Source organism: Lepidochelys kempii, chromosome 10 (assembly GCF_965140265.1).
Source record: "Lepidochelys kempii isolate rLepKem1 chromosome 10, rLepKem1.hap2, whole genome shotgun sequence".
NCBI lineage: Eukaryota > Metazoa > Chordata > Testudines > Cheloniidae > Lepidochelys > Lepidochelys kempii.
Window position 1 is genome coordinate 46466279 of NC_133265.1, and position 27790 is coordinate 46494068.

The 27790-nt window shown below is 45.8% G+C and overlaps 1 protein-coding gene across 2 annotated transcripts in view; it reads right to left on the reverse strand.

The window, feature by feature from the left end:
* The window catches only part of LOC140917911 (sodium/nucleoside cotransporter 2-like), a 44591-nt gene extending 23645 nt beyond the window's left edge, over nucleotides 1-20946 (reverse strand). For both annotated transcript variants that reach the window (XR_012161035.1, XM_073361446.1), the window contains exons 1-6: nucleotides 20857-20946; nucleotides 14276-14361; nucleotides 14119-14201; nucleotides 10590-10681; nucleotides 9824-10013; nucleotides 1068-1209 (exon numbers count right to left, since the gene is read on the reverse strand). Coding sequence is in view for 1 of the 2 variants with exons in the window: in XM_073361446.1 (XP_073217547.1) it covers nucleotides 1068-1209; nucleotides 9824-10013; nucleotides 10590-10681; nucleotides 14119-14201; nucleotides 14276-14344 (576 nt within the window). In the remaining variant the exon portion in view is untranslated. The remainder of the gene's footprint in view (nucleotides 1-1067; nucleotides 1210-9823; nucleotides 10014-10589; nucleotides 10682-14118; nucleotides 14202-14275; nucleotides 14362-20856) is intronic.
* Nucleotides 20947-27790: the final 6844 nt, after the last annotated feature.

Below are 27790 nucleotides of genomic sequence, written 5' to 3' on the forward strand. Positions count from 1 at the left end.
ACAGCAGGTAGGACCAGGTGAGGGATGTGAGCATTGACCCCACCATGCTGGGCTGAGGGAGCCTCTTGCAAGATGCACTTTCCCCTCTTCTCTGAAGGGGTCCCTCCAGTCCAGAGTGAGCTCCCACCTCTGTTTGGCTGACCAGGCCCCGCCCAGTGAGAGGCAGGGCTATCCCATGGACTCTAGTGCACTCTGAAAAAGCGGGCTAAGGAGGTGGAATGGGAGGAAACCAAGGGGCAGACAGAGAGAGAGCAGAGGAAGGGACCAGGGAGACAGGCAACGAGATGATGCAAATCAGGGAATGGGTGCCAGGGGAACAATTCCTCCATGTAAGGACACATCACCCTTTGCACACATGCCAGGCTCACTCTCAGAGGAGCTTTCCTGTCAATGGCCCTGCACCACTGTGACCCAGATCAGAGCCTGACCCTACTGAACAAGAGACAGGTTGCGGGGGGCAGAATTACAAAGGTATTTAGGCACCTAATGTTGCAGCTAGGAATTTTGCAGTAGGATTTTCAAGATTACCTAAACAGGTGAGGTTAAAAGTCAATAGGAGTTGGGTGCTGAACTCACTTAGGTGCTTTGTAAACCCCACTAGGTGCCTATCTGCATCTAAGGGTGCCTGACTCCCTTGTAACTCTGGCCTGAGGTCAATATTTCTGTCCCCACTGCGGGTGGAGGGCGATGGGGAATTTATTGCCCAAGCTCAGAGGCGTGTCACTCGGAGAGCCAGAATCTGGGCTCAGGAGTGGGTGGCCTATGCTCTGTTCTCTGGCCATGCTGCCGCTCTGATCTCTACCAGTGAGCTCCGCTGGCTGGGCGCCCTCCCCCTTTTCCGCTGGTGCCCCAGAGGCTTCTTCTATGGGGCACCAGGAGATAACAAATGCAAACAGTACAAGAGGGTGCATACTCCCAGAGACAACCTCTGCCTTCAGCCCCTAGGACAAGCCAGAGCTGAGCTGGTCAGGGAGACCTTCCCATGGAGAAGCAGCATCTGCAGCATTGGCCCAAGCCAGTCCTTCCTGCATGGAAGTGCAGAACCCAAAGGAAACACATCCACTTACTGCAGCATGGTGTTTGGAGCAGCCAAAGAGGAACAGAACAAATGCGCAGAGGCCAGCAAATGAAATCAGTTGCTCTGGCCTTTTGGAGGTGTCCAGAGCCAGCCATGTGACCAGACCAACCAGAACGGCCAGCCAGAACACCCTGCAGGGGAAGAACCAGACAGCAAGTTGGCCAAGTGATGTGGCTGCAGGAACTCCCGGGAGCATGAGGATCACTTCTCCCCCTCCAGTGAGATGACAAGGGCTCAGTGCCAGCAATATGCCACTGACACTCTACTTGTCCCTCACCACACATGATCACATCCTATCCCCAACCTGGCCCAATGGCAGCAGCTGGTTGAAGTTAGCCCCAAGGAGGAGGGAGGTCATGCTGAATGGCTGAGGAATATTCCTACAGGAGCCTGCCATCTCCTCTGGTTGGAGAAAAAGACCCCCAGTTGGTCAGGGCAGTCTGCAGTGCAGAAGGCTTCGGGGTGCCTTGCTATCACTAAGCTATCACAGCAGCATCCGTGGGTGACACTTTCTACCATTCGTGGCTGGTAAGGAGACTCCTTCCCAACCTGGCAGGTGATGACTTGGCCTCAGCAATATAAGATCCTGCTCCGGTTAGCATTGAGCCATGCCGGAACGCTGTCCTGGCACTTCCTTAAGATTCCAAACAGCATTGTGATACTTCTGCTGGACCTGGTCCTTTCCCTCCATGGCTGCAGAGCATCCTCCAAGCTGTCAGGTGTGGGTGCCAGGCCCACGTGGAGACTGCTCGGTGGCAGGTCAGCACAGAGGGAGCCAGGACGCTGCAGCCAGGACCTGGCAGTTCACTGTGGTGCTGACCAATATCGGGAGCTGGGTAGTGGGGACACCTGGACAGCAGAACCCCTCACAGGGATCAGGAGCCCCGCAAAGGTAGGGGGGATGCGGGACAGGATGGGCTCTGTGAGGAGTCACCCTGCTCCCTTGGGCTTCTCCCAGCACCCTGCACTGTCCTTATCCCCTGCTCTGCCCAGCTCCCCCACTACCATCCATCTTCTGCTCCCTACCGGGGCCTCCCACTGACTTGTGTTCCAGCACTTGTATTTTTAGGACTCCAACACTGGTTCAGGTACCTATCAGCTGGTTAGCGTGACACAGACTTTAGGCAAAATCACGGCGAGGTTGACATGGGATGCACTCAGTAAAAAAGTTAAGGGTGGCAGCATAATTAATTCATAGATTCACAGATTCCAAGGGCAGAAGGGACCAGAGCTCATTGAGTCTGACCTCCGGTACAGCACAGTTCCAGAGAACTTCCCCAAAATAATCCCTAGAGCAGATCTCTTAGAAAAACATCCCGTCTTGAGTTAAAACATGTTAATGATGGAGAATCCACCACGACCCTTGGTAAGTTGTTCCAAAGATTAATTACTGTCATTGTTAAAAATGTACAGCTTATTTTCAGTCTGAATTTGTCTAGCTTCAACTTCCAGCCATTGGATGGTGTTAGACCTTTCTGTGCTAGATTGATGAGCCCATTATTAAACATTTGTTCCCGTGTAGGTACTTATAGATTGTGATCAAGTCATCCCTTAACCTTCTCTTTGATAAGCTAAATAGACTGAGCTCCTTGAGTCTGTCAATATAGGGCGGGTTTTCTAATCTTTTAACAAGTGTCATGAATCTTCTCTGAATTCTCTCCAATTTATCAAAATTGTTCTTGAATTGTGGACACCAGAACCGGTATTGTAGCAGTAGTCACACCAGTGACAAAGACAAAGGTAAAATAGTCTCTTTTTTCCTACTCAAGGTTCCTCTGTTTATGCATCCCGGGATGACATTAGCCCTTTTGGCCACAGTGTCGCACTGGGAGCTCATGTTCAGTGGATTATCCACCACACCTCCCAGATCTTTTTCAGAGTCCCTGTTTCCCAGGATAGAGTCTTCCATGCTGTAAGTGTGGCCTACATTCTTTATTCCTAGATGTATTCATTTACATCTGGCCACATTAAAACACAAATTGTTTGCTTGTGTCCAGTTTACCAAGCAATCCAGATCGATCTTGTATTAGTGACCTGTCCTCTGCTATTTACCACTCCCCCAATTTTTGTATCATCTGCCAACTTTATCAGCGATAATTTTATGTTCACTTCCATGTCATTCTCTATTTACATTTACATTGAGACCTAACAGTTAGCCAGCTTTTAATCCATTTAATGAGTACCATATTAATTTTGTCTTTCTAGGTTTTTTAATCAAAGTGTCATGTGGTACCAAGTCAAATGCCTTAAAAAAGTCTAATTATATTGCATCAACACTATTACCAAACTTGTAATCTCAGCAAAAAAAAAAAAAAAAAAGATATCAAGTTAGTTTGACAGGATCTATTTTCCATAAGCCCATGTCGACTGGCATTAATTACATCACCCTCCTTTAATTCTTCATTCATCAAGTCTCGTTTCAGCTACTCCATTATCTTGCCCAGGATCAATGTCAAGGCTGACAGGCCTATCATTATGGGAATCATCCTGTTTAACCTTTTAAAATATGGGCACAGAATGAGCATTCTTCCAGTCTTCTTGCACTTCCCCGGTATTCCAAGACTTATTGAAAATCAACATTAGTTGTTCAACGAGTGCCTCAGCCAGCTCTTTTCAAACTACAGATACAAGTTATCTGGACCTGCTAATTTAAAAATGTCTAACTTTAGTGGTGCTGTTTGACATCCTCCTCAAATAAGAGTGGATTGGAAAGAGTGTTATCATCATCATAATCATCAATGTTAGACCTATCACATCTGTTTTTTCCCAAATACAGAACAGAAATATCTCTTGAACACTTCGGCCTTTTCTGCATTATTATCAATATTGCTGCATTTCCACGTGGTAATGGACCAATACCATTGTCGGGATTCTTTTTGTTCCTGATATACTTTAAAAACTCCTCATTATCCTTAATTCTGCTGACCATAGATTTTACCTTGTGTCCCTTTGATTCTACTGGAATGGAAAGAGTATTCTCACCACCACATAATGAGACTATATCATGTTTTCCCCCAGATACAAAACAGAAATATTTATTGAACACCTCAGCCTTTTCTGCATTATTATTGATAATTCTACCATTTCCATCTAGTAATGGACCAATATCATTGTCAGGATTCTTTTTGTTCTGAGTATTGTTTTAAAACAACCACTTTCTTATTGTCCTTAACTCTCTGGCCATAGATTTTTCCTTTTGTCTCTTGGCTTCCCTTATCAATTTTCTACATTTCCTCGCTTCTGATTTATACTTATTACCATCAACTTCCCCTTTCTTCCATTTATTTATCTATCTATATTATTTTTTTAGCTGCCTTCATTACCCTTCTAAACTATGTCAGTTTTTTAACCAGTATGGCCTTCTTCAGTGATGGGATTGTGGATTTTTGGGTCTCTAGTAAGGTGGTTTTAAACAATTTCCAATAAGCATTCACCTTTTTCTGGTTAGATTTAAATTTCTCCCAACTGGTTTGGCTCATAATTGTTTCATCAGTGTTGTGAAATTGGCCCTTTTAAAGCACCAGGTATATATATATATTACTTGTTTGGTCTTTATTCTGCTTGCACAATATAAATGTGATCAAGTCATGATCACTCGTCTAAAGTACCGTTAATTTTCAGTTCTGTGATCAGTTCCTCTTTACCTGTCAAGACAAGGTCAAATAAAGAATTCCCCCATGTTGGCTGCAACACTTTTTGAGTTAGGAACCTGGCATGTATAATGTTTAGAAATTCCAAAGGTGTTTTAGTACTGACAGCATGAGACCTCCAGCATATTTCACTCAAACTGAAGTCTGCATGATCACTTGGCTTTTCTTCCTACATATTGAAGATAGGTGGGTAAAGAGATGGTCATTCTGTTCCCTAGTCATTTAGTGGTCTGTAGCAGACACCAACTAATATGCCATCTTGTGCTTTATCTATTAGGACATTGATCCATACATATTCAAAATAATTTCCTTCTGAGTTATCAGTGACTTGGAAATAGGTAATCTCATTTTTGACATAGAGGGCCACTCACCCTCCCCTTTTGCCTATTTTGCTTTTCACATTCCAATCATGGGAATTATCCCAGTAGGTTTGAGCAATACCAACAAAATCAAATTTATGTTCATAAATGAGCAATTCCAATTCTTCTTGTTAGTTACCCAGATTCCTAGCACTGGTATTTAGGTAATCTAAGAATGTCTTCTCTTCATATTCTTTGATCCTTGACTAATTTTGTTCTCAACATCTTGATTCTGTGCTAAATAAGTTCTCATATCTTCCCTCTATTTTAATACCAGTCAACATGTCTTTATGGATAATAGATCTGGTCAAACAAACTAGTCATCATTTTCTGATGAAATCACAAGTTTTGTGAACTACTTACATGCAGTGTTGCCAATTTAGTGATTGTTTGGAAATTTGAATTGAAATTGAAACATGAACACACACTTTAAAAGCATATACAGTGTAGGATAAAATACGTGTATCTGAAAAAGTATCATAGATTTGAAAAGTATGAACATCGACTAGCTTCCTTGTACAGCTGTTTATGACAATGTCAGTGCATTCATTTTGGTGATGTTGGCCAACCTAATAATTTCAAATTATGATTTGTAAGCAAAGTCTAAATGAGCTCTCCCTGACAGCTAGTGATGAGCTGGGGACTGGGGGGGAAAGGCTTCAGGACCAGATTGTATTTACATTCACACCTAATCTACCTAGGTATCCAGCAAACAGAGCTGTGTTGCCCAAGTGATAGATTTTGGCTGGGGTTGGGTTACAAATCACTTGAATGCAGGGGGTGGGGTGGGGGGAGGGTAATGAAATGTTGTTGTTCTTATTGTACGAGTAAAGGGCAGTAGAACTGTACTTAGCCTGTGCTGATGGAGGGCATCGAGAGAGAGAGAGAGAGAGAGAGAGAGGGTGGGGACAGGTGTTTTGCTTAATGGTCTGCCTGAGTCACAAGTACTATTAGACCTGCCCCTCTCCACTGTTTAAAGACAGAGCTCCATAGTCTTTGCTTTGTTAAGTGATCACTACAGCTGAAATCACTGATGATCAGGTCTAAGTGCTTAGACCTGCTGTGGGACAGTGTTTCTGTGGCAGAGACGGCCCAGTCTGCGCTAGCAGCGAGGTTCCCCCACTGAGAGCTCAGCTAAAATCACTGAGAGCTGCTGGAACCTCAAGAGACCAACTCGCAGAGGTCACAGTGGCAGGTGGCAGCAGAAGGTGGCAGCGCAGGGCCATTGGCCACAGAGCGATGGAGTGAACGGTGGCACAACGAACAACAGTGGCCAGAGTGAACAGTGAGCAGCTGGAGGAACGAGCAAGGTGCTTTCTTGCCCCCCTACCTGGGAGATGAACTCATGCGAAAGCACCTCTGAACTCTGAGTCTCCACTGACCAAGGACAACACCGGTGAGTGTTAATGAGGCTGTTAAGAATGTTGGAGACACAACACAGTTCATGCGAACAAACATGGCCGTGGCATCGTACTTTCTATTTAAGCAAGAGATACCACACACTACAAACTGGAGGCCAATGTTAAGTCCATTGTCACTTGTTCATCCTGAAGTTGAACACTGGTTCCGAACAAGACCAGCAAATGCTCACTACCTTTCTGCAAGAAACTCAACTGACTGGCTAGACACATGTGGTGCAACAGTGAAAGACTCAACAGTTGAAAAAGTGAAGAACTCTCCCACCACATTCAAAAAATGTGCATACATCGCTGATGAATGCACCAATGCAAATGGTCATCAAGTATTAAGTCATTGTGTATGTTATCTTGATGTCAGTGGTAGGCCAGTACATGCATTTCTAGATGTTCAAGTCACAGAAGACAGATTGGCTGCATCTGTGACAACCCACATCTTAGAAGAGTTAAATACTTGTCAATGGGATCCCAAACAGAGGGCTGCTTGTGCATTTGATGGAGCTGCAAACTTCTCTGGAAGACATGGTGGAGCACAAGCTTTGCTCAACGAAAAGTGTAGCCCTAATCTCTCCTACACATACTGCAGAGGCCATCTACTCCAACTAACGCTAGTATGAGCTGCAGACTCTTCAAAAGACATTTACAAAGCTATAAATTTAATGTCTTCATTATATTCTTTTTTCAGCAAGAGTCCAAAAAGACTGAATATCTTGGAAAATATAGAAGATATACTGGGACTGAAGTTCAAATTAGTCCAACCTGGGAAAACCCTCTGGCTTTCTCATGAGCGATCCTTGGCTGTTGTCTTAAAATTACTCCAGCCATTATTACTGGCTTTGGAAAGTATCTACCAAGATAGGATGGATCTAAGTAGTGAGGCTGGTGGATTACTTTTGTTACTACGTTCAGAGAAGACTATTGCCATTCTCTCTCTTGTAAGTCTACTGTTGAAACCGCCTGGGTCATTAAACAATGCTGTCATAAATATAAAGGGAAGGGTAAATCCCTTTAAAATCCCTCCTGGCCAGAGGAAAAATCCTCTCACCTGTAAAGGGTTAAGATTCTAAAGGTAATCTCGCTGGCACCTGACCAAAATGACCAATGAGGAGACAAGATACTTTCAAAAGCTGGGAGGAGGGAGAGAAACAAAGGGTCTGTGTCTGTTGGTATGCTGCTTTGCCGGGGATAGAACAGGAATGGAGTCTTAGAACTTTTAGTAAGTAATCTAGCTAGGTATGCGTTAGATTATGATTTCTTTAAATGGCTGAGAAAAGAATTGTGCTGAATAGAATGGCTATTTCTGTCTGTGTGTCTTTTTTGTAACTTAAGGTTTTGCCTAGAGGGATTCTCTATGTTTTGAATCTAATTACCCTGTAAGGTACCTACCATCCTGATTTTACAGGGGTGATTCCTTTACTCCTATTTACTTCTATTTCTATTAAAAGTCTTCTTGTAAGAAAACTGAATGCTTTTTCATTGTTCTCAGATCCAAGGGTTTGGGTCTGTGGTCAGCTATGCAAATTGGTGAGGATTTTTACCAAACCTTTCCGAAAAAGTGGGGTGCAAGGGTTGGGAGGATTTTGGGGGGAAAGACGTGTCCAAACTACATTTCCCAGTAAACCCAGTTAGAGTTTGGTGGTGGCAGTGGTTATTCCAAGGAAAAAAGATAAAATTAATTTGTACCTTGGGGAAGTTTTAACCTAAGCTGGTAAAAGTAAGCTTAGGAGGTTTTCATGCAGGTCCCCACATCTGTACCCTAGAGTTCAGAGTGGGGGAGGAACCTTGACAAATGCCATCCAGGTATCTGCTACAACAGTAGTAGATCTTTGTCCAGAAATAGAAGCTACATTTGGATCAATCAGAGAGTTATGCATTGAAAAAGTACTGGAAGAAGCAAAGACTTCAGTCCAGAAGTTGACTAATGAAGGCATTTATATTGAATCCTTAAGTGAAGGGGACAAGAAGTGTTTGTTAAGACAACTGAAAAAGTACACAGACTTGAGTCTTAAAGACCTACAACAGCGACTTCTAGATTCTACTCAACCTCTATGTAGCTTTCACAGATCCCTGTCCTATAAAACACCGACAGTTGAGTGGAGTGAGGCACTACCAGCAATGGGGCTGCCATGTGCTCAGGACAGAATAGAGAATTTAAACACAGAGTGGAATATCATTCGACAAATGAATGAAGATTTGACTTCAACTTCTTTTTTACCATCACTAGTGGCTTGACCTGATCTTTGTGTTATGTTTCCTGGGCTAAAAGAAGTAGGAATCTCTTGCTACTCCCAGTCACAACAGCTACAGCTGAGCATTCTTTTTCATCATTGAATAGAATTTTGTGTTCTGAAAGAAGTCGCCTTCTGCCTGATCATGTGAATGAACTAATGAGCATATCAATTGAAGGAATGGAAGTACTGGACACACGAGAAGCCACCAAAGATGAATGCATTGCATTCAAGAAGTTCATTAACAGAGTTGTGCAAAATTATAACAAGAAACCAAGAAGGATGTAGATATAGTGCTTCATAGAAGGCTTAAGTAGCCAACTTTAATTTGTGTGATGATTTTAAAATCAAATAAAATGGTCATGAAACATTTTTCAGTTTTTACTATGGTGCCATACAGCCTTCACCCTTCACGGTCTCACACCTCATCAGCCCTGACCCCGCCTCGCTGTAAATTTGAACCCCCACTAATTTCAATTCCTGGAGAAAACACTGACTTGATCACAGTCATTAAGTGCCTACATGGCGACAAGTAGCCTGACCAAAGCCAGTGGGACCACTGGGGTGTCTCAGGGCCACTTGTGTGAGCGAGGGTTGCACAGTAAGGCAGGAAAGTCCAGGGATTACCCATACCGCCCCGAGCACATGGACCAAGGTGAGATGTTTTCTCTTTGAGCGAATACCCCATAGTGGAGATCAGCTTCCATCAAGGAAGAGATGGGAATCGTTTGAAGAGACAACCAAACTGCAGCCCTTCCGATCAGTATGGAGAGGCATAGTTCATGTTATCACAATCCTATTTAGCACACCTGCAGTGGCTGTCAGATCCCTCCCCGGAGAGGCCTCTAGGGCCACGTCTGTCTGGGAATGTGTGCCAGCATGTGTCTGCCAGCTTCAGCACAGCCCCCAGCCCTGGAGTCCAGCGCAGGCCCAGTTAGTACATGCTCCGTGTGTGCACACCAGCCCAGCTCTCCTATGCTCATCAGGCATGTGTGTGTGCACTGACGTGACGGAGACCCAATGCACCTGGTGAAACATGCAGCCCAGAGGAAAGTTGCTTTCCGGTGGATAATGTGTTTATTGCCAGACTCACCATTTTAGCCATGGCCAGGACTTCAGAAAGCATTTCCAACAGGGGCTCAGAAGCTTCGTCAGCTTGGCTCCACAGTGTTTCTGAATGAAGCCCCAGCCCACGAAGAAGATGACCAGACCAGTGATAACGACCAAGGCAATGGCTCGCTGGAAGTCCAGCCAACAGGCCGTGATGAAATAGGCCAAGTAAGCTGAGGAAAAGCAGGGCAGAGGCAGTGAGTGGCTTCAGGGGCCTGTGGGCAGACTCAGCTCTCACAAACCCTCCTTGGCCTCCAGCTATTCCTCCCCCATCCCTCACCACACAACCTCTACCACTGCAGAGCAATCCCACAGCAGTCAAGTGAGCTAGCTCATGGGCTTGTAGTGACCAGCCATTCCTGGGGGCTGGAGGGACTGACAGGAAGGCAGAAGTAGAGATCTCTGCATGTTCACCAGGAGGGGTAAGGGGGGGAACAGGGTCATGCTGTTCCAGGACTAGAGATGCCTGAACCCCCCGTGAGGAGAAGGTCTGACCAGGAGCAATGGGGTCAGAATGACACAGGCCCACTGTAGCTGGAAAGATATGAGATGAACTGGGCTCAGATGCAACCTTCGTGACAAGGGGTGGACCCCCCCTTGCTTGGGACATGGAAATCCAGACTAGCCCAAGGCCTGGAGAACATGCTGAGGGGATGAGTCCACTTGGCTGAGGAGGGGCTCTTGGTTCTAGTGTCTCTGATTCCCAAGGAGGATCTCCCACATGTTGTGAGAGGGCCCGACAGTCTCACCTGCACACAAGAGGCCCAGGAAAACCTTCCGGAGCACCTTGCTGTGAGCCTTACACACCCTTCTGGCCCACGACACGGGCCGTGCTGCACGCCTGGGGAGATGCAAACAGAGACACCAACGCACATGCAGTGTGCTTGCCGAGCAAAACTCCCCTGATTCAGGAGCCACTTGTGCCCAGCAGGAACTGCAGGATCCGGTGCAGCCTATTCACACCCATGTATCCTAACTGGCCTCCAGCTGTGGACAGTCACACAAACACCTCCAGCCTTCCTGGGATTTGGGGAAAGATGCCTCCGCACTACTGCCCTGCAGTCCAGGGAACAGTGCCCTCCAGAGGCACCGACTCCATGGGGGCTCTGGGGCTGGAGCACCCACAGACAAATAGTGGGTGTTCAGCACCCACCAGCCACCTGCTGATCAGCTGTTACTTCAGCAGGTTGTGCCGATCAGCTGTTTGGTGGCATGTGGGGGGGGGGGTAGAGAGGAGGCAGGAAGAGGCGGAGCGAGGGTGGGACCTTGGGGGAAGGGGCGGAGTGGGGGCAGGGCCTCAGGGTGGAGCACCTACCCAGAAAAATGAAAGTCGGCGCCTATAGTGCCCTTGACTGCAAGCTCAACAGAGCTCTTCCACTGACTGTGGTTAATATAGCCCTTCACATCCCTCATGGAGAGCCAAGCCCTTGTACAGTGGGTGAGGGACAACTATCATCTGTCTGTGTTCCTCATAAGATAACTGGACACCTGTACAAGGCCACTGCAGGCAGAGCTCCTTAAAAGAACAAAGTCCCAGCAGCTTTGCCGTACAGCCTCTTGGAAGGAACATGCCAAATCATCTGCTTCTGTGACAGGCATCAACCTGTTGCTGGTAGACCACATTTAGAGATCTATGAGTGCTGCTGTTCCCAGAAAAAAGAGAGATGGCTCTTTAGCTTCTGCAGTGTGGGCGAGCTGTGGAAATACTGCAGTTTGTCAAGGTCGAGGGGCCTGGAATAGGACAAGACACAAAGGGTTATTGTCTCCGATAGCTTGGTGCAGGAGAACAAAAACTCATTTTGGAATTTCAAGGACAGAAAATGTTACCTTTTAAAACTGAACTTCAATATATTGACAGTAGGCTGCTTCAGCCCACAGAAGCTCCCTAGACACAGCCCAGTTAATCGCAGTGCAAGGAGTGGTTGGGAATGAGTGACAGGGGTTGGATCACTTGATGATTACCTGTTCTGGTCGTTTCCGAGAGTGGCCAGTGCCTGGTATGTGTGTGTGGCACACCTGGCACTGGCCACTGTCAGAAGACAGGATACTGGGCTAGATGGATCTTTGGTCTGACCCAGAAGGGCCTTTCTTATAGAATCATAGAATATCAGGGTTGGAAGGGACCTCAGGAGGTCATCTAGACCAGCCCCCTGCTCAAAGCAGGACCAATCCCCAATTTTTGCCCCATATCCCTAAATGGCCCCCCCAAGGATTGAGCTCACAACCCTGGGTTTAGCAGGCTAAAGCTCAAACCACTGAGCTATTCCTCCCCCTCCCATGTTCTTATGCTGAGAGAATGGTAAGTTAAAAATCACAACATTAAAAAATAAATTCAAAAAAATGGAATTTGGGAGGAGGTTGGTGGCCAGGCTGTTGGTGGGAAACCAGGTGTGTATGCCTCTGAAGTGTTCAAATGTATGGTGAGTGAACAGCACATCTATGAGTGGAGTGGGCTGGTGAGCTACCAAGGTAGCCCTGAAAAATACATCCTTCCCCGAAATGTGACTACAGACATGGAGTTCCAGCTACATGAAAAGTTTGCAGCTATCAGCCCCCAGGATTGGGTCAGAATTCATGAACGAATCAACAGGGTGCTGCATTAGCATTCACATGGCTTAGCGTCTCTCCACGGCTTCTGATGCAGCCTGGTAGGATGGCGTGCAAACACCTGGAATGGAACTCCACAGCCATCCCCCTTCTCCCCCTGGCAAATTTCTGAACTGACTTCAAACGCCTCGTTGTATTTGGGATTAATGATTTCGTCACCCATGGAATGCATGGACTACATTTAACAGAAATGGACTACGTATGAAAACAGACATTTGAATCACTTCCCCCTCCCTCCAGCAAAACAATTCAGTCTTTTCAGGCAGCTCATTACACCATGGGGTTGGTACTGAGTGGTGTACATATGGGAAAGGTAATATACGGTTCTTATTTCAACAAAATAGAAAATACTAGCAAAAATGGGCACCTTCCCAGGAGAGATTTCTTTTGACTTGCCTGTTTTACTGCTGGCATTTCCTGGTCTCCATTTGGAATTCCATTGTTGGGGGCAGGAACAGTGAGCTACTAGCAGCTACATGCTGCTATCCAGGGCTTATAAACTTTTGGCATTGGTTCATGGAGTGGAAATCTCTCCCATTCCCATATTAATAAACAGAAAAATGAACCCAGAAACTTACCAGACTCTGGGGCAGCTATCCCTTGTCTGTTTCTGCTGCCAGCTCCGCGGTGGGTTGTTCCTCCAGAGGGCATCAAAAATCTCCTCTGAGTATGGCCCCAGTATGCGCTGCAGCTGTTCCTGTGGCAAAGCCTCCTCTAGGACCAGTTTCATCAGCAGAGTCACTTCATTTGCCTCATTCAGTAATTCCCATGCAGGCTTCTGAGGCCACCGGGGCCTCCTCCCAGCTGACCAGGTCATTGAGCACCACTGGTGGCTCACTGCTCAACACAGTCCTCATCATACTCAAACTCATCATAGGAAGGGCGTGATGCTGGTGAGTTGCCAGAGGTGCAGCTGTAGTCCTGGTTTTCTGGTACTCATTCTTGAGCCCATTCATCTGTTCATCACACTGGTTGCTGGTCGGTAAATTTCCAACACTACCAGCTTCTTTGCTATTTGTTGGTATACGTGGGCATTCCGGTACTCTTACGAAAATCAGTTGTTTTGCAGACCTAGCACCAGAGACTAACCAAGATCTGGCTCTGGCTGTCTCCTGCAACCATGATGCAGTGCACTTTCTGTTTGGTATCCGTTGCAAACACAGACTGCTCTGTGCCCTCCTAAGGTATATTTGCAGCTTGGCCATCAGAATAAAACAAAAGGGTTAACTACAAAGCAGCTGTACTAGAACAAGGGGAGGTGCTTCCGTTTCCCTGGAGTCAATTAATGATTCTTGGGAGAGAGAGGACAAAGGAAGTCGGCCCATAGCATTGTGGGATACTTTTGGCGGACTCCAAGAACCTATGTCCAAGGGGTGCTGCATCTACACTGCAAAATGACAGGCCTTGAACTCTGGGCCCCACCTTGACTCCGGCTCAGACCTTCCGTCTTCAGGGGTCATAGGACCATGGCCCTGAGGCCGAGAGATTTGTGTGTAGACGGAAGAGGGGTTAGAGTTAGAGCCTGAGTCTGAGCCTGGGCTTACCTTGCAGTGTAGACATACCCAAAGTGGTTGTGTGCTAATCTCTGGTTTACTGTTGTGTTTGTAGTGTGTGTGTTTTGGTTAATGGGAGCTATATGGGGAGCAGTGACTCTTCCCGGGGTTACTATACCTCCAGAAGGTGGGGCGTTCGGCCCTCTGCTCTCTGTTCTCAGGAGGTGGATTCTGTGCTCCCTCAGGGAGTCCCTCTTCTTCCTGTAAAACTTCCTGTTAGTCAGTGTTCTCAGAGCAGGTCCAAAGGCCAGTGCAGAAGAGAAGGGAAGATTTACCATGGAGTCGAAAGCCGTGTTCTCCAAGCCCTTCTCCAGGTCACCGAGTGAAATTCTGACATCCTCCATATCTAGATATGCTCCCGCTACAACACAAACTCAGGAATTAGCTGGATGGCCCCGCAACAGTGCATCTTGTGAAGGAATGATGCCATGAGCACCATCTGGTTCCCGAGCTGGGAGGCAATAGCCATTTGCTTCCCAAGAGTGGGGAAACCCTGAGCTGCTTCCTTGTTTTGGACCCAAGGGAGAGAAGCCCAGAGCTCATAGATTTAAGGCCAGAAGGGACCATTTTGATCATCTAGTCTGACCTCCTGTATAGCACGGGCCAGAGAACTTCCTGAAATAATTCCTAGATCAATCTTTTTGAAAAACATCCCATCTTGAGTTAAAAATTGTCAGTGATGGAGAATCCATCATGACCCTTGGTAAGTTGTTCCAATGGTTAACGACTCTCACTGTTAAAATGTACACTGTATTTCCGTCTGAATTTGTCTAGCTTCAGCTTCCAGCCATTGGCTCATGTTTGACCTTTGTCTGCTGAACTGAAGAGCTGATTATTAAATATTTGTTCCCCATGTAGGTACTTATGGACTTTGATCAACTCACCCCTTAACCTTCTCTTTGTTAAGCTAAATAGATTGACCTCTTTGAGTCTATCACTAGAAGGCAGGTTTTCCAATCATTTAATCATTCTTGTGGCTCATCTCTGAACCCCTCTCCATTTTATCCACCTCCTCCTGGAATTGTGGGCACCAGATCTGGGCACCAGATCCCAGCACAAGTAGCACCAGTACCAAATACAGAGGCAAAATAATCTACTACTTGACATTCCCCTGTTTATGCACCCTAAGATCCCATTGGCTCTTTTGACAATATCATCACACTAGGAGCTCATGTTCAGCTGATTATCCACCATGACCCCAAATCTTTTTCAGGGTCTCTGCTTCCCAGGATAAAGTCCCCATCCTGTACGTATGGCCTGTATTCTTTGTCCCTAGGTGTGTCCATTTATATTTATCCATCTGGTTCCTGAGCTGGGAAAGTGAGACCCTATGCACCCCTTTATTCACACCCTGCACACTAGTGTAATGATAACTGTATAAAATACGCCTTTTGAGCTATCATTTGAAAACTATTAATGTACTGGTGAATAATATCATTGTAAAATATATGTAACAACGTTTAGACACAACAAATCTTGCATCTTGGAGGGGATTAGACTACATGACCCTTGTAGTCCCTTCTAACCCTATGGTTCTATATGTGAAGTTATAAATTCTCTCAGTGTGATGTAACTGGAACATATCTAAAGCCAGGTAGCCTAGCCTAGCCTAGCCTAGGTAAAGGGAATAAACAGGTTTATCCTAGACAAAAGAATGTGGGTTTACCCTAATGTATATTTTAGCAATAAACAAAGACATCAAGCTAAACCAGTGGGGATATTCTGAGTCTGAAGTCAAGAGACAGAGAATTAATATGGCTCCTGCACCCCAGAGAGACACAGGAGACTGAATCCCCAGGAGACCTTCCTGCCTTTTAGGACAAAGACAATTCCTTTGGGGATATAAGGGACAGAGAGAGATCTATCTTTAGCCTCCACCTGAGGAGACAAAGGAACCAGGCACTTTGTGCTCCGTGTATGGGGTCCTGGCCAGAGGGTCTGATCAGCCATGCTGGTGATGGTGAGAAAATTACCTAGAGCAAAATCTGTCGCTTGTTAAGTTAGGTCTCAGTCATCAAAAAGTGTATTTTTACTTGTCTTTGATTGTAACCCATTCTACCTTCAGTCCCTCCTGCATGGTATCATTTAACCTATGTCCTTTTGTTAATAAACATGCTCTATTTTGACTATAATCCAACTCCGTGCTGTGTTTGAATTGAAATGATTGTTCACTCCAGTTAAAGGAGACCAGGGAGAGGCTGTTGTGTTCTAGGCAGACTGCTGGGTCAGAGCACTGAACAAGGGAGGCACAGCACATGGACAGTCAGGGAACTACATGCTTGTCTGCTGGCTGTTGGTGTCCGGGCTGTGAGCCACAGTGGGAGAGCATTTACGGCACTCAGGGTTACAGGGAAGGGGGTGACACAAGCTCACACTGGTCTGGGTTGAACCCCAGTGTGTTGCAGAGGGGAAGCTGGGATCTCTTTCCTGGTTCTGTATCAGGCTCCAGGAGACGCCAGGAGCAGCTTTGTTATTCTAGGCCTGAGAGAGGAGTTGTCCTGAATTTCTCTCCTGTCAAGAGAAGCACTGAGTTTGTTCCTCCACCAATAAAGTTAATGGAAGAGCTGCCAGTGAGCTCAGAGTTGCAAGGCTGGCTCATTTGCTCTCTTCCTCTTCTTTGCCTAAGAGCTCTCTTCCTCACCTCTCTACCCCAACAAGGCGGGAGCCCTGAGCAGTCTTCCTGTTTCCAACTGGAGTGGGGGAAAGCCCCACATTCCTGCCTGCCCCAGAACTTCCTCACAGGGGACCAGGAGGCAAACAGACAGTCACTGTTAATAAAGTACGTTCAGCCCTTTCCTGAACTCATTTCCTGGGCCCTACCCCCCGATAAAAACGATATTCAGCTGGTTGAGAATAAAAATAAGTGCCGGGCTAATCCCCAAAACAAGCATAGCAAACCCCAGAAATTCAGAGCCAAGGTTACACTTAGAAGAAACCCAAGCATGTGACAGTGTGGAAACACACAGCTAAGGCTCCCAGACATCCATAATTCTGCCCCGTAGTGACTCCATGCTGTAACAACTCTGTTATGACTGGTGCAGAACAGAATTTGTGGTCCCAGATTAGATTAAATTTGAATAGCTCCGCCCCCTGGAAATTGAGTCATCTTCCTAGGGCTCTGACATTGGCGTTGTTAGCCAGGGGCTCAATGGTGACCAGGGCCCACACAATGGGCTGGGGGCAGGTGCCTTCCCCCCACCCCCACAGCACTCACACAGTGCAGCTGACCCCAAAAGCTCAGTTGTCATCAGTCAGGTCCAACAATCCTAGAACTAGCCCCCAAACAGTGAGATTTTTCTACCAGGTTATAACATGGCTTGGTCTGCTTTAGATTACTGACCTCCCCCTATGCCCCCCCCAACCTAGTGCATGTGGGGCAGCTGCAGTGCACCAACAGGCCTAACATACAGATAGAGGGATCTGACCCCGCTGCATGGGCCCTGGCTGAGCCTCCAGCTTCCCAAGCCCAGCCTTGGAAACAACTCATACTGTGTGGAACCCAGCCCCGCCCCGTGCCATCCATTGTCAGTCTCAGCTCTGTCCCTCCCTACTCACTCATCCATTGCCACCCCATCCCAACCCCTTCCCACCCAGCCATCCAATCACCCTACACCTGTCCCACCCCTCCATGTCCCACAGCCATCCATTGCCACCCCATCCCGGACCCACCTTGCCCAGGCCCACACCTGCCCCCTCCCCACACAGCCACCCATTGTGCCCCCCTGAATCTCCCAGTGATCTTCATCCCCCACCACAAGATCCAGGGAGGGGGAACTTGTAGCAGGATCCTCTTTTCTCTCCCTGGCAGACCACAGGGGCAGCTCCTTCCCCATCCTGGGTGCTGCAGCCAGGAAGAGGAGTGGGGGACAGCACGAAGCAGACAGACCCATGGCTCACAGGAGGGGAGGGAAAGCAGGGAGCAGAATGACTAGTACACACTCTATCTCCCTGCCATGTCAGCTGGACGTTGATCCCCAGCAAGATAATGGAGTGGCTGTTATGGGACTCAGTTAATAATGACGTAAAGGAGGGTAATGTAGTTAATGCAAATCAACATGGGTTTATGGAAGATAGGGCCTGTCAAACTAACGTGATATCTTTTTTTCATGAGATTACAAGTTTGGTAGCTAAGGATAATAGTCTGGATGTAATAGACTTCTGCCAGGCATTTGAATGCATGGTATTTTGATTAAAAAACTAGGACAATATAAAATTAACATGGCACACATAAAATGGATAAAAAACTGGCTAACTGGTAGCCTCAAAATGTAATTTAAATGGGGAATCCTCATTGAGCATATGTGTGTCCAGTGAGATCCTGCAGGGATCAGTTCCTGGCCCTACGCTATGTAACATTGTTATCAATGACTTGGAAGAAAACAAAATTATCACAAATTGGGGAGTGGTAAATAATGAAGAGGACAGGTCAACGATACAGAGCAATCTGGATCACTTGGTAAATTGGGCACAAGCAAATAATACGTCTTTAATACAGTTACATGTAAGTGTATACATCTAGGAACAAAGAATACAGGCAACACTTACAGGATGGGGGACTCTATCCTGGAAAGCAGGGACTCTGAAAAAGATCTGGGCTTGTGGTGGATAATCAGCTGAACATGAGCTCCTCGTGTGACGCTGTGGCCAAAAGAGCTAATGTGCTTCTGGGATGCATAAACAGGGGAATCTTGAGTAGGAGGAGAGAGGTTATTGTGCCTCTCTGTTTGGCACTGGTGGGACCACTGCTGGAATCCTGTGTCCAGTTCTGGTGCCCACAGTTCAAGAAGGATGTTGATTAAATGAAGAGGGTTCACAGAAGAGCCACAAGAATGCTTAACGGATTAGAAAGCCTGCTCTATAGTAATAGACTAAAAGAGCCCAATCTATTTAATTTAACAAAGAGAAGGTTAAGGGGTGACTAGATTACAGGCTATAAGTACCTACATGGGGAACAAATATTTACTGATGGGCTCTTCAGTATAGAAATGAAAGATCTAAAACCATCCAATGACTTGAAGTTGAAGATAGACCAATTCAGACTGTAAATAAGATGTATATTTTTAACAGTGAGGGTAATTAACCACTGGATCAACTTGCCAAGGGTCATTGTGCATTCTCCATCACTGGCAATTTTTAAATCAAGACTGGGCTTTTCCTAAAAGCTCCGCTCTAGGAATTATTTTGAGGAAGTTCTCTGGCTTGTGTTATACAGGAGCTCAGGCTAGATTAGTGGTCCCCAAACTGTGTGCACGCCCCACTAGGATGTCATGGAGGAATGTTTGGGGGGGTGCACACTGGGGCCCAGGCCAGCCCCCGCGGGGGGTGGGGAGGGAGCACCACACTTCCAACCATGCTCCTCGCCCAGACCAGCTCCACCCCTCACCCATCAACCCCGTTCAGCCCCCAGTCCTGCTCAGCCTTCAGGCCAGATCCGCCTCCAGCTCCACCCTACCCCCTGCTCCACCCCCAGCCTAGCTCTGCCCTCATTCCCTCTCTGCTCTCGGTCCAGCTCTGCCTCTAGCCCCAGCTCCTCCCCCATCCCCAGTTCCTCCCCCAGCTCCGCCATTGAGGAAGCCTTGGCTGTGCAGTTTTGGAGGAGGAGCACAGACAGATTCTGTTACTGGTAGGGGGTGGGCATGACTGGAAAAGTTTGCACACCACTAGACCAGATGATTACTATTGTCCCTTGTGGCCTTGGAATCCAAGAAATGGCAAAAGCTAGCAACCCTGCTGACTAATGCACATGTGCACTCCCTTATACTTTGCCCGGTGATTACACTTTGCCTGGTGATTCTGTCCCCTGGACTGCCTACAGCCTTGCCAGACACAATGTGTGCAGCCCCTGACACACTGCTAAGTGCCTTTATCCCCACTGCACAGTGCCACCCAGAGGATTCAGGGGGCCTGGGGCAAAGCAATTTCGGGGGCCCCTTCCATAAAAAAAAGTTAGTTTTGCCTCCCCAAGCGGTGAAGAAAAAACAAAGAAAAACCCAAGTCATGCCGCCGAAGAAAGAAGAGGACAGGAGGACCTGCCGCCGAATTGCCGCAGAAGACTGAAACGAAGCAATTGAGCTGCCGCCGAAGTGCCGCCGCTGAGGAAGACAGGGACTGAAAGACCCGCTGCTGAATTGCCGCCGAAATTGCCCCCGCCCTGTCTGCGGGGCCTGGGGCAAATTGCCCCACTTGCGCCGCCCCCCCCCCCCACGGGCGGCCCTGCCACTGCATAGAACAGCATGACAAAGGGCCTGTCCCAGGGTCATACAGGGGGAAAACAGGACTAGAGCCCAATCTCTGAACCTAGCTTTTTGCCTTCTCCTGCAGGCTGTCCCAATGCCACCATGCACAGAAGATGCAGCCTTGCCTACCCCACTGCATAATGACCCCTTCTGAATTTGAGTGAATGAGCTTCCAAAGGGGTGGTGTCCATATGGAATGAGACGCCAGATAATTAAGAAAATTTGGGTTCTTCCTGAAGTTTATCAGTGCTGTTTGTCCTGAAAAACCTCAAGTTCATCCAAAATTCCTTTCAAATGTAGGCAAACCCAGAGAATGGCACATTCTGTACTGTCAGCCTAACCCATAAGAGTCCACTAAATTCAAACCAAGCCCTGTCCTCACAATATCACCAACCCAGAGCCTCCACATCCTCTGTCCCCTGCCCTGGTGCTGACCTTTCCTATTGTGCCTTCAGCCTGGCCATCTGCTCTAATCCTCACCCTTCCCATTCGCTTCTCTCTCCCATTTTCCTCCCCATTCCTCTAGCAGCACTAGAGCCCTGCCCCATGATCCTCAGCCCTGGTGGCCCCATTCACCATTGGCTCCAGCCCCATGCAGACCCCATTAGCGAGTGACTCACGACAGACACCTGGTCCTTCTTGTGAGGGTTGAATACCAATTCCCTGGCTCTCTTGTGCTCACAGAAATCTCCTTCCCATTTCTTTATGCCACAGGCTGACAAGGAAGTAGGTTATCAATTAACAGAAGAGTCCAAGGAATTGGACTCCGTCTTCCCAGGTTATTGGGTACCATACATGTCTACGCCTCACTGCACGCTCCTCCAGCTAAACTCCTAATGATTGTGGCAACCAGTAAACACAGGAAGATAAAGCTCAGACCCAAGAATCTTAGTGGGTAGTCCTGTCCCTTCCACCTTGCCCTGTGAAACACCATTGTTAGTAAATATTAACTCTCTTAGTCCCCTTTTCCTTTTTGTATGTTAAATTCATTCACATAGTAATAATTCTCCAAAAAATCTTTATGGATCTGAGCTGTGTCTAATTATCCTCAGCATTTTCAGGTCCATGGAAATCTAGGTGTCCAGGGAAAAGACATCCTCAAACTACTAAAAGAGTCTACAGAAGTATGTAATTAACAAAACTGTGTGATTGATAACGGATAATTATCAGATGTTTTCTGTAATGGATGAAATAATGACCCATTGAAATATGTTTCTAAGTCATTAAAAACAGCCAGTTTCTACAGTGTTAGAAACCAGATTAGAGATTCCTTTTTACTCATCAGTCAGGCAAACTGAGCACCATAAAAGAAATTCCATCAGTAATTTCAAAAACAGAACACATGGTGAAATTAATCATGAGAAACAATTTTCCCTCCAAAAAGGAGTTTCTCTGTGTCATACCCTATAAAAGACAAAAGGTGTGAAAATTAGGTTGGGGAGTGAAAACTGGGAGAGACATAGAGGCCAGCTCTTTACCTGATACCAAGGCTGGTAATGTATCTATTCCTTTTGTATTTCGTATAGTGCTGTACTGATCTCTGATTGACAATCTTTGATTAAATAATTCTACTGGAGCCTATTTGCCAGACTTGAATCATTATTAAATTCAAACATGCAACACCACCGTGACCCTGCTGATTCAGCCCCATCTGTCCCTGTGGAATGCTTTCTCAGAACCAGGAGCCACAGTCTTACCCCTCTCCCTCAGCCAGACACAGTTCTGCTGGAGCTTAAACTGCCTGTCAACTCCCTGCCACACCAGTCTGTCCACCTCCCCAGTACACTCCTCAAGACTCTGCCAGTCTTAACTTTGCCTTGCAGGTAACAGTCGGTGCATCCCAGTTCCCAACCCCCCTGGAAGTGCATTCCCCTGCAGCATCCAGGCCCCTCACTGGATGCCCACAGAAATACCACGTCCACTGTCTCCAAAAAGACAGTGCAGACACCAGCTTATCAGTTCAGCTGAAGACCCACACATTACTTTAATACGGAGCACTGAGATAATTTTATGGCAAAACCAAAAATAAGTTTATTAATCAAGAACAGAGCTGGAAGTGATTCTAAGCAAGGATAATAGAAACAGGAAGTGGTCACAAATAAAACAAAATAAAACCTGCTTTCTAGTGTCTAAAACTTAGCAAATGACAATCCTGGTCTCAGGCAATTTCTCACCTGCTGTCAGTTCTCAGTTGTCCCTAACCCACATGGCTGAGGGATCCACCTTTCACAGATTCCAGGAGCTCTGGCCCCTTTGTTCCTTAAGTGATGGGTAACTAAGGGATTCTCTCCCCTTCTGCTTATAGTCCAGTAATATATTGAAAAAATATATTTTGAAGTGCATCCACAAATAAGGTTTTTCTCCCCTGCTGTTTGTGCTTCAGGAAGCTGACGCCATGTTGTTTGTTCATCCTCCTGATACCTTGTTCTTCTGTTGACCTAAAATGCAAATGAAGCATCCTTTGTGCTGGTTTGACGATGTTTGATGCACAACAGTTTCCAAGGCAGACAGGTAAGTCCACATTCCTTTGCCTTGGGCAAACTTGTTAATCAATTCCGCCTCCAACACATATTTTAGGAACATATTCCCAGAGAGGGGCATGCCATCTGTGCATGCAACCCATGCTGCAGAAAAAACAGGGGGCCCATGGGCAGATTCCATCCAGCCTCTGAATGAGCATAGAGCATGCCATTTTAAAATGATGTCCTCTGAACAGCATGACCCCATACACACCATATGGAAGAAGCCATTTTGTGGAATGTCAGGCATGCAAATGTGTAATTGAATACACAAGACAGGGGTGCCATAACAGGGGGAGCCAGAGGGCCATGGCCCCGTCACTTTTTAATGGCCATAAGGGGAAGTGATGGAGGAGAGGAGGTGGAGAGGAGCGAGCGGGGGGCAGGGCCTCAGGGGAAGAGGCGGGGTGGGACCTCAGGAGGAATAGGCTGTGTGTAGGGGCAGAGGCTTGGGGAGAAGGAGCAGTGTGAGGACGGGGCCTCAGGGGGATGGGCGGTGCAAGGGTGGGGCTTGGGGAGAAGGGGCAGTGCAAGGGTGGGGTCTTGGGGAGAAAGGGCAGTGCAGGGAGGCGGGGCCACAATTCAGGCACTAGTGCCTCCCCCCCCCCCAGTTTCAGGGAGATTCTGCTGTTCCTGACACAAGGGATGCACTGGAGGGAGGGACCAAGGTAAGCAGCAGTCAGTCAGTGGTGACCAGGTTCCTCTAAATTTGTATGCAGGAGAAACTGGAAATTCATGGAGCACACTATAGAGAAATTATATGCACTCTATAACTGCCCTTTTTAAAAAAAGCCCTTAGATAATTACACACAAAATTAATTTGAAACTGGACATTTTCAAAAATAAGAAATCTATTTAAATATTTAAGGCACTTAAAAACAAAATGTCCCCCTACTGTTTCTACTTTATTAGCACTCCTGACTCTTTCTGTTTTGAAGTGTATCCATGAAAATTGCCTTTTTTTATATGCTTCTCTTTCATATGTTTTCTGTTCTGTGCCATATACTCTTTCACCAGCCACTGCTTCGCAAAACAATATTTTTTTGTAAGAGCTTCAGGCAGAGATTAAAGTTTACATATGGGTTGCTGTTTAAAGCTCAATTTGGAATAATGAATGTCTCATTAATGGCAAAACAAAAGAGTGGAAAAGCAAAGAGAATATTAAATATGGCCAGGCAGGGGATGGTGGTAATCACTGTTACCTGTGTTTTCATCACGGGTGCTGTCCTACAGCTGAGACAACCCAAAGAGAACTCCTATTGCAAGTGTAGAATTGAATGAATACACCAGGCATTCAAGTGTACGATTAAATTGTCCCTGGTAGAACAGAGCTAATGGTGCAAAGTCTTCATCAGGGTGGAAAGTTTAGTGAATTTTTTTTCATTCATTTAGTGCAAGAGACTATGCAAAAGAACCCCAGAAATTATAAGAAATAGAAGGCCAAAACCAAAACTGCAATTAGTGAGTTCTTCCAGAAAAACAGGAAACGAGTTGAAAATCGTATTTCAGAGGTGTACAAATGTGTATGGATTTATGGGTGGGCAGAAACAAACAAGCTATACTGCTGGCCCTCTCTGCCTTTTGTCAGTGAAAAGTACATGTGGAATAAGGCAGGATACAATGACCAAAGCAACCCACACAATGCCTGCAGACATCACAAAACTAGCCAACATCACCTAACAGCCCATATACAGCTATGAGCATTTGGATAAGATTGTACTGATATTCAGTTAGATGAGCAACAGAATTGCTGTGAGACAACACAATGGAAATTTTTGTCAGAATCGGACCATTTTGCAAGGAGAAATATTTATGGTATGTCATCTCAGAGAATAAGACCTGGGGTTTCATAGACATTAACAAGTCAGATGATGATTCCCTGAACTGGGAAAACTATGTAGATACCTTAGAATTAGTCAGTGAGTTTGATCTTTTATTTGGAAACTGCTACCTTTTTTGTCCTGGCACACGGAATAGAATTCAGAATGACCTCACTGAAGCAGTAAGTAATTTCCAACTTAATGCCATTGCCAAAGAAACTGAGGAAGCATCATTTGTTGCAATTTTACTTGACGAAACCTCAGATATTCAATTAGTCTCAGCTTTCAACTGTACTGCTGTCATAAATATAAAGGGAAGGGTAAACCTCTTTAAAATCCCTCCTGGCCAGAGGAAAAATCCTCTCACCTGTAAAGGGTTAAGATGCTAAAGGTAACCTCACTGGCACCTGACCAAAATGACCAATGAGGAGACAAGATACTTTCAAAAGCTGGGAGGAGGGAGAGAAACAAAGGGTCTGTGTCTGTCTGTATGCTGCTTTTGCCGGGGACAGAATAGGAATGGAGTCTTAGAACTTTTAGTAAGTAATCTAGCTAGGTATGTGTTAGATTATGATTTCTTTAAATGGCTGAGAAAAGAACTGTGCTGAATAGAATAACTATTCCTGTTTGTGTGTCTTTTTTGTAACTTAAGGTTTTGCCTGGAGGGATTCTCTATGTTTTGAATCTAATTACCCTGTAAGGTATCTACCATCCTGATTTTACAGAGGTGATTTCTTTACTTCTATTGAAAGTCTTCTTGTAAGAAAACTGAATGCTTTTTCATTGTTCTCAGATCCAATGGTTTGGGTCTATGGTCACCTATGCAAATTGGTGAGGATTTTTACCAAACCTTTCCCAGGAAGTGCGGTGCAAGGGTTGGGAGGATTTTGGGGGGAAAGACGTGTCCAAACTACGTTTCCCAGTAAACCCAGTTAGAGTTTGGTGGTGGCAGTGGAGATCCAGGGACAAAGGATAAAATTAATTTGTACCTTGGGGAAGTTTTAACCTAAGCTGGTGAAAGTAAGCTTAGGAGGTTTTCAGGCAGGTCCCCACATCTGTACCCTAGAGTTCAGAGTGGGGGAGGAACCTTGACAACTGCATTACATGACCAAGAATGGTGCTGGGGCAGAATGCTTCATTGGTTTTACTGATGTTAGTAACAATCAAATTGCTGCTGGCCTTTACTCAGACTGTTGAAACACTGTGCCAGAAGTTTAAATTCAGTGACAAGTTGTAGATCAGACATACAACGGTGCAGCTGTAATAGCAGGCAACGTGAGTGGGCTTCAGAAATGTGTTAGTGAAAAGTTCCCCCTTGCAATTTTTGTTCATTGCTCTGCTTGTGTTTTAAATTTTGTCCTCAGTTTTGCCGCAAATCTGAGAATGTCAAATTTTCTTCAGAAATTTAGAAGGAATACCTGCGTTTTTCTCGCTATCTCCAAAACAGGCTGAACTTCTAAACACAGTTAAATGCTTTCTTGTTGTACCACAAGAGGGGAATTTTCATTCAAGGCTTGTACAAACTGTGAAGCAGAGCAGAGAAGCTCTGATCAAACTCTTCAAAAGTGTGGTGCAAAACTCAGCAGATTGAGGTGCTTAGTCTTTCTCCTCAGCCAAGGGTTTTCTGACCATGCTTGATGCTTTTCAGTTTGTGTTTCTCCTTTGTCTCTACAGTGACATATTTGAAGTGGCAGAAGTGTTGTTTGATGTTCTTTAAACCAAGATGTATGATATTGGGTTTTTTATTCAGCAGATTGGTGAGACATTAGAGCGAATTTTTTTTATTCCTTTTTGGGAGGGGAGGGATAAGTTCAGTGGTTTGAGCTTTGGCCTGCTAAACCCAGGGTTGTGAGTTCAATCCTTGAGGGCACCATTTAGGGATCTGGGGCAAAATTTGGGGATTGGTCCAGCTTTGAGCAGGTGGTTGGACTAGATGACCTCCTGAGGTCCCTTCCAACCTTGATAGTCTATGATTCTATGAATTCACCGAATGTGATAAACATTTGATGAGTTTTGGAAAACGGTGGTAGAGGTAGGGGCACATGAACCACAGGAAAAAAGAGCAAGAGAAGGCCAGGCAACATAAAAATGTCTCTTTTTGAGGTTATTGACAATATCAGCTGTCAGTAAAATTTGAAAGTGGAGAGAAACTTGAATTTGTCCAGTTGCTGAATCCGAAAAGATTCAAGGACTTCTAGATGCATTTCTAGATAGTCTCAAATCTCTCGAAGCATCTTATCTGAATATTTTTTACATTAATTGGTTGTGTTCTGAACTGTGTGCTGTGTACAACTCAGAACAGCTGCAAGGGAAGGTGCGTTTGCCTTGTATAGAACTATTCACATGCTAGATTTATATTCTTGAGGGTCTAAGGTCAACAAGTCAGCTGGCGTAATTCTGACTATTCCCTATGCTCTGGCCATGGTGAGAAAGTCTTTTTCAACTGTAAAGTGCATTAAGACATTCACATGCAACACCAGTATGGCCAGTGCCTGTCCAACTTGGCTTTAGTGACCAGCAAAAAGGAACCACTTAAGTATCTGCTCAGCTTACAAGATTTTAACGGCTTGGTCACCGGGGAGTTTCTTAAAAATGGATTTTCAATTTCAGTAGAAAAGTGAGGTAATCATGTATTTGTATAGTCTCAGCTTTCATTATATTTGACGATTAGTATTTGCCAAAATGAATGTATTCGGTTTATTAATTGCAAAGTGTACATTTAGGAAAAAAATATTTTCATCTATCTAAAAATGTCACCACATGCCAATGTTTCTGACACACCATGATAGTACTTTACACCCCATCCATACGTACATCAGGGAATGATATTAATGACTGGTTTGTCGCCAGCTTGGATTTGACACTTCACATGACAGGCTTTCCAGATAAATACCGTGACAGCAATGTGTTAGGTGCAGTGAGTGCCTCAGACCTGCTAGAGGTTGCTGATACCTGGCAGTGACCCCTTTGTCAATGGGCATTAAAGGGGTTTTAGGATCACATCATGTCATCCCCATCACTCTAGTGCCTGAGTTCCTCCTTAAGTTTCCACAAATCTAAATTTCCTTCTGTCAAGGTTCCTTCCCCACTCTGAACTCTAGGGTACAGATGTGGGGACCTGCCTGAAAACCTCCTAAGCTTACTTTGACCAGCTTAGGTTAAAACTTCCCCAAGGTACAAATTAATTTTACCCTTTGCCCTTGGATTTCCACTGC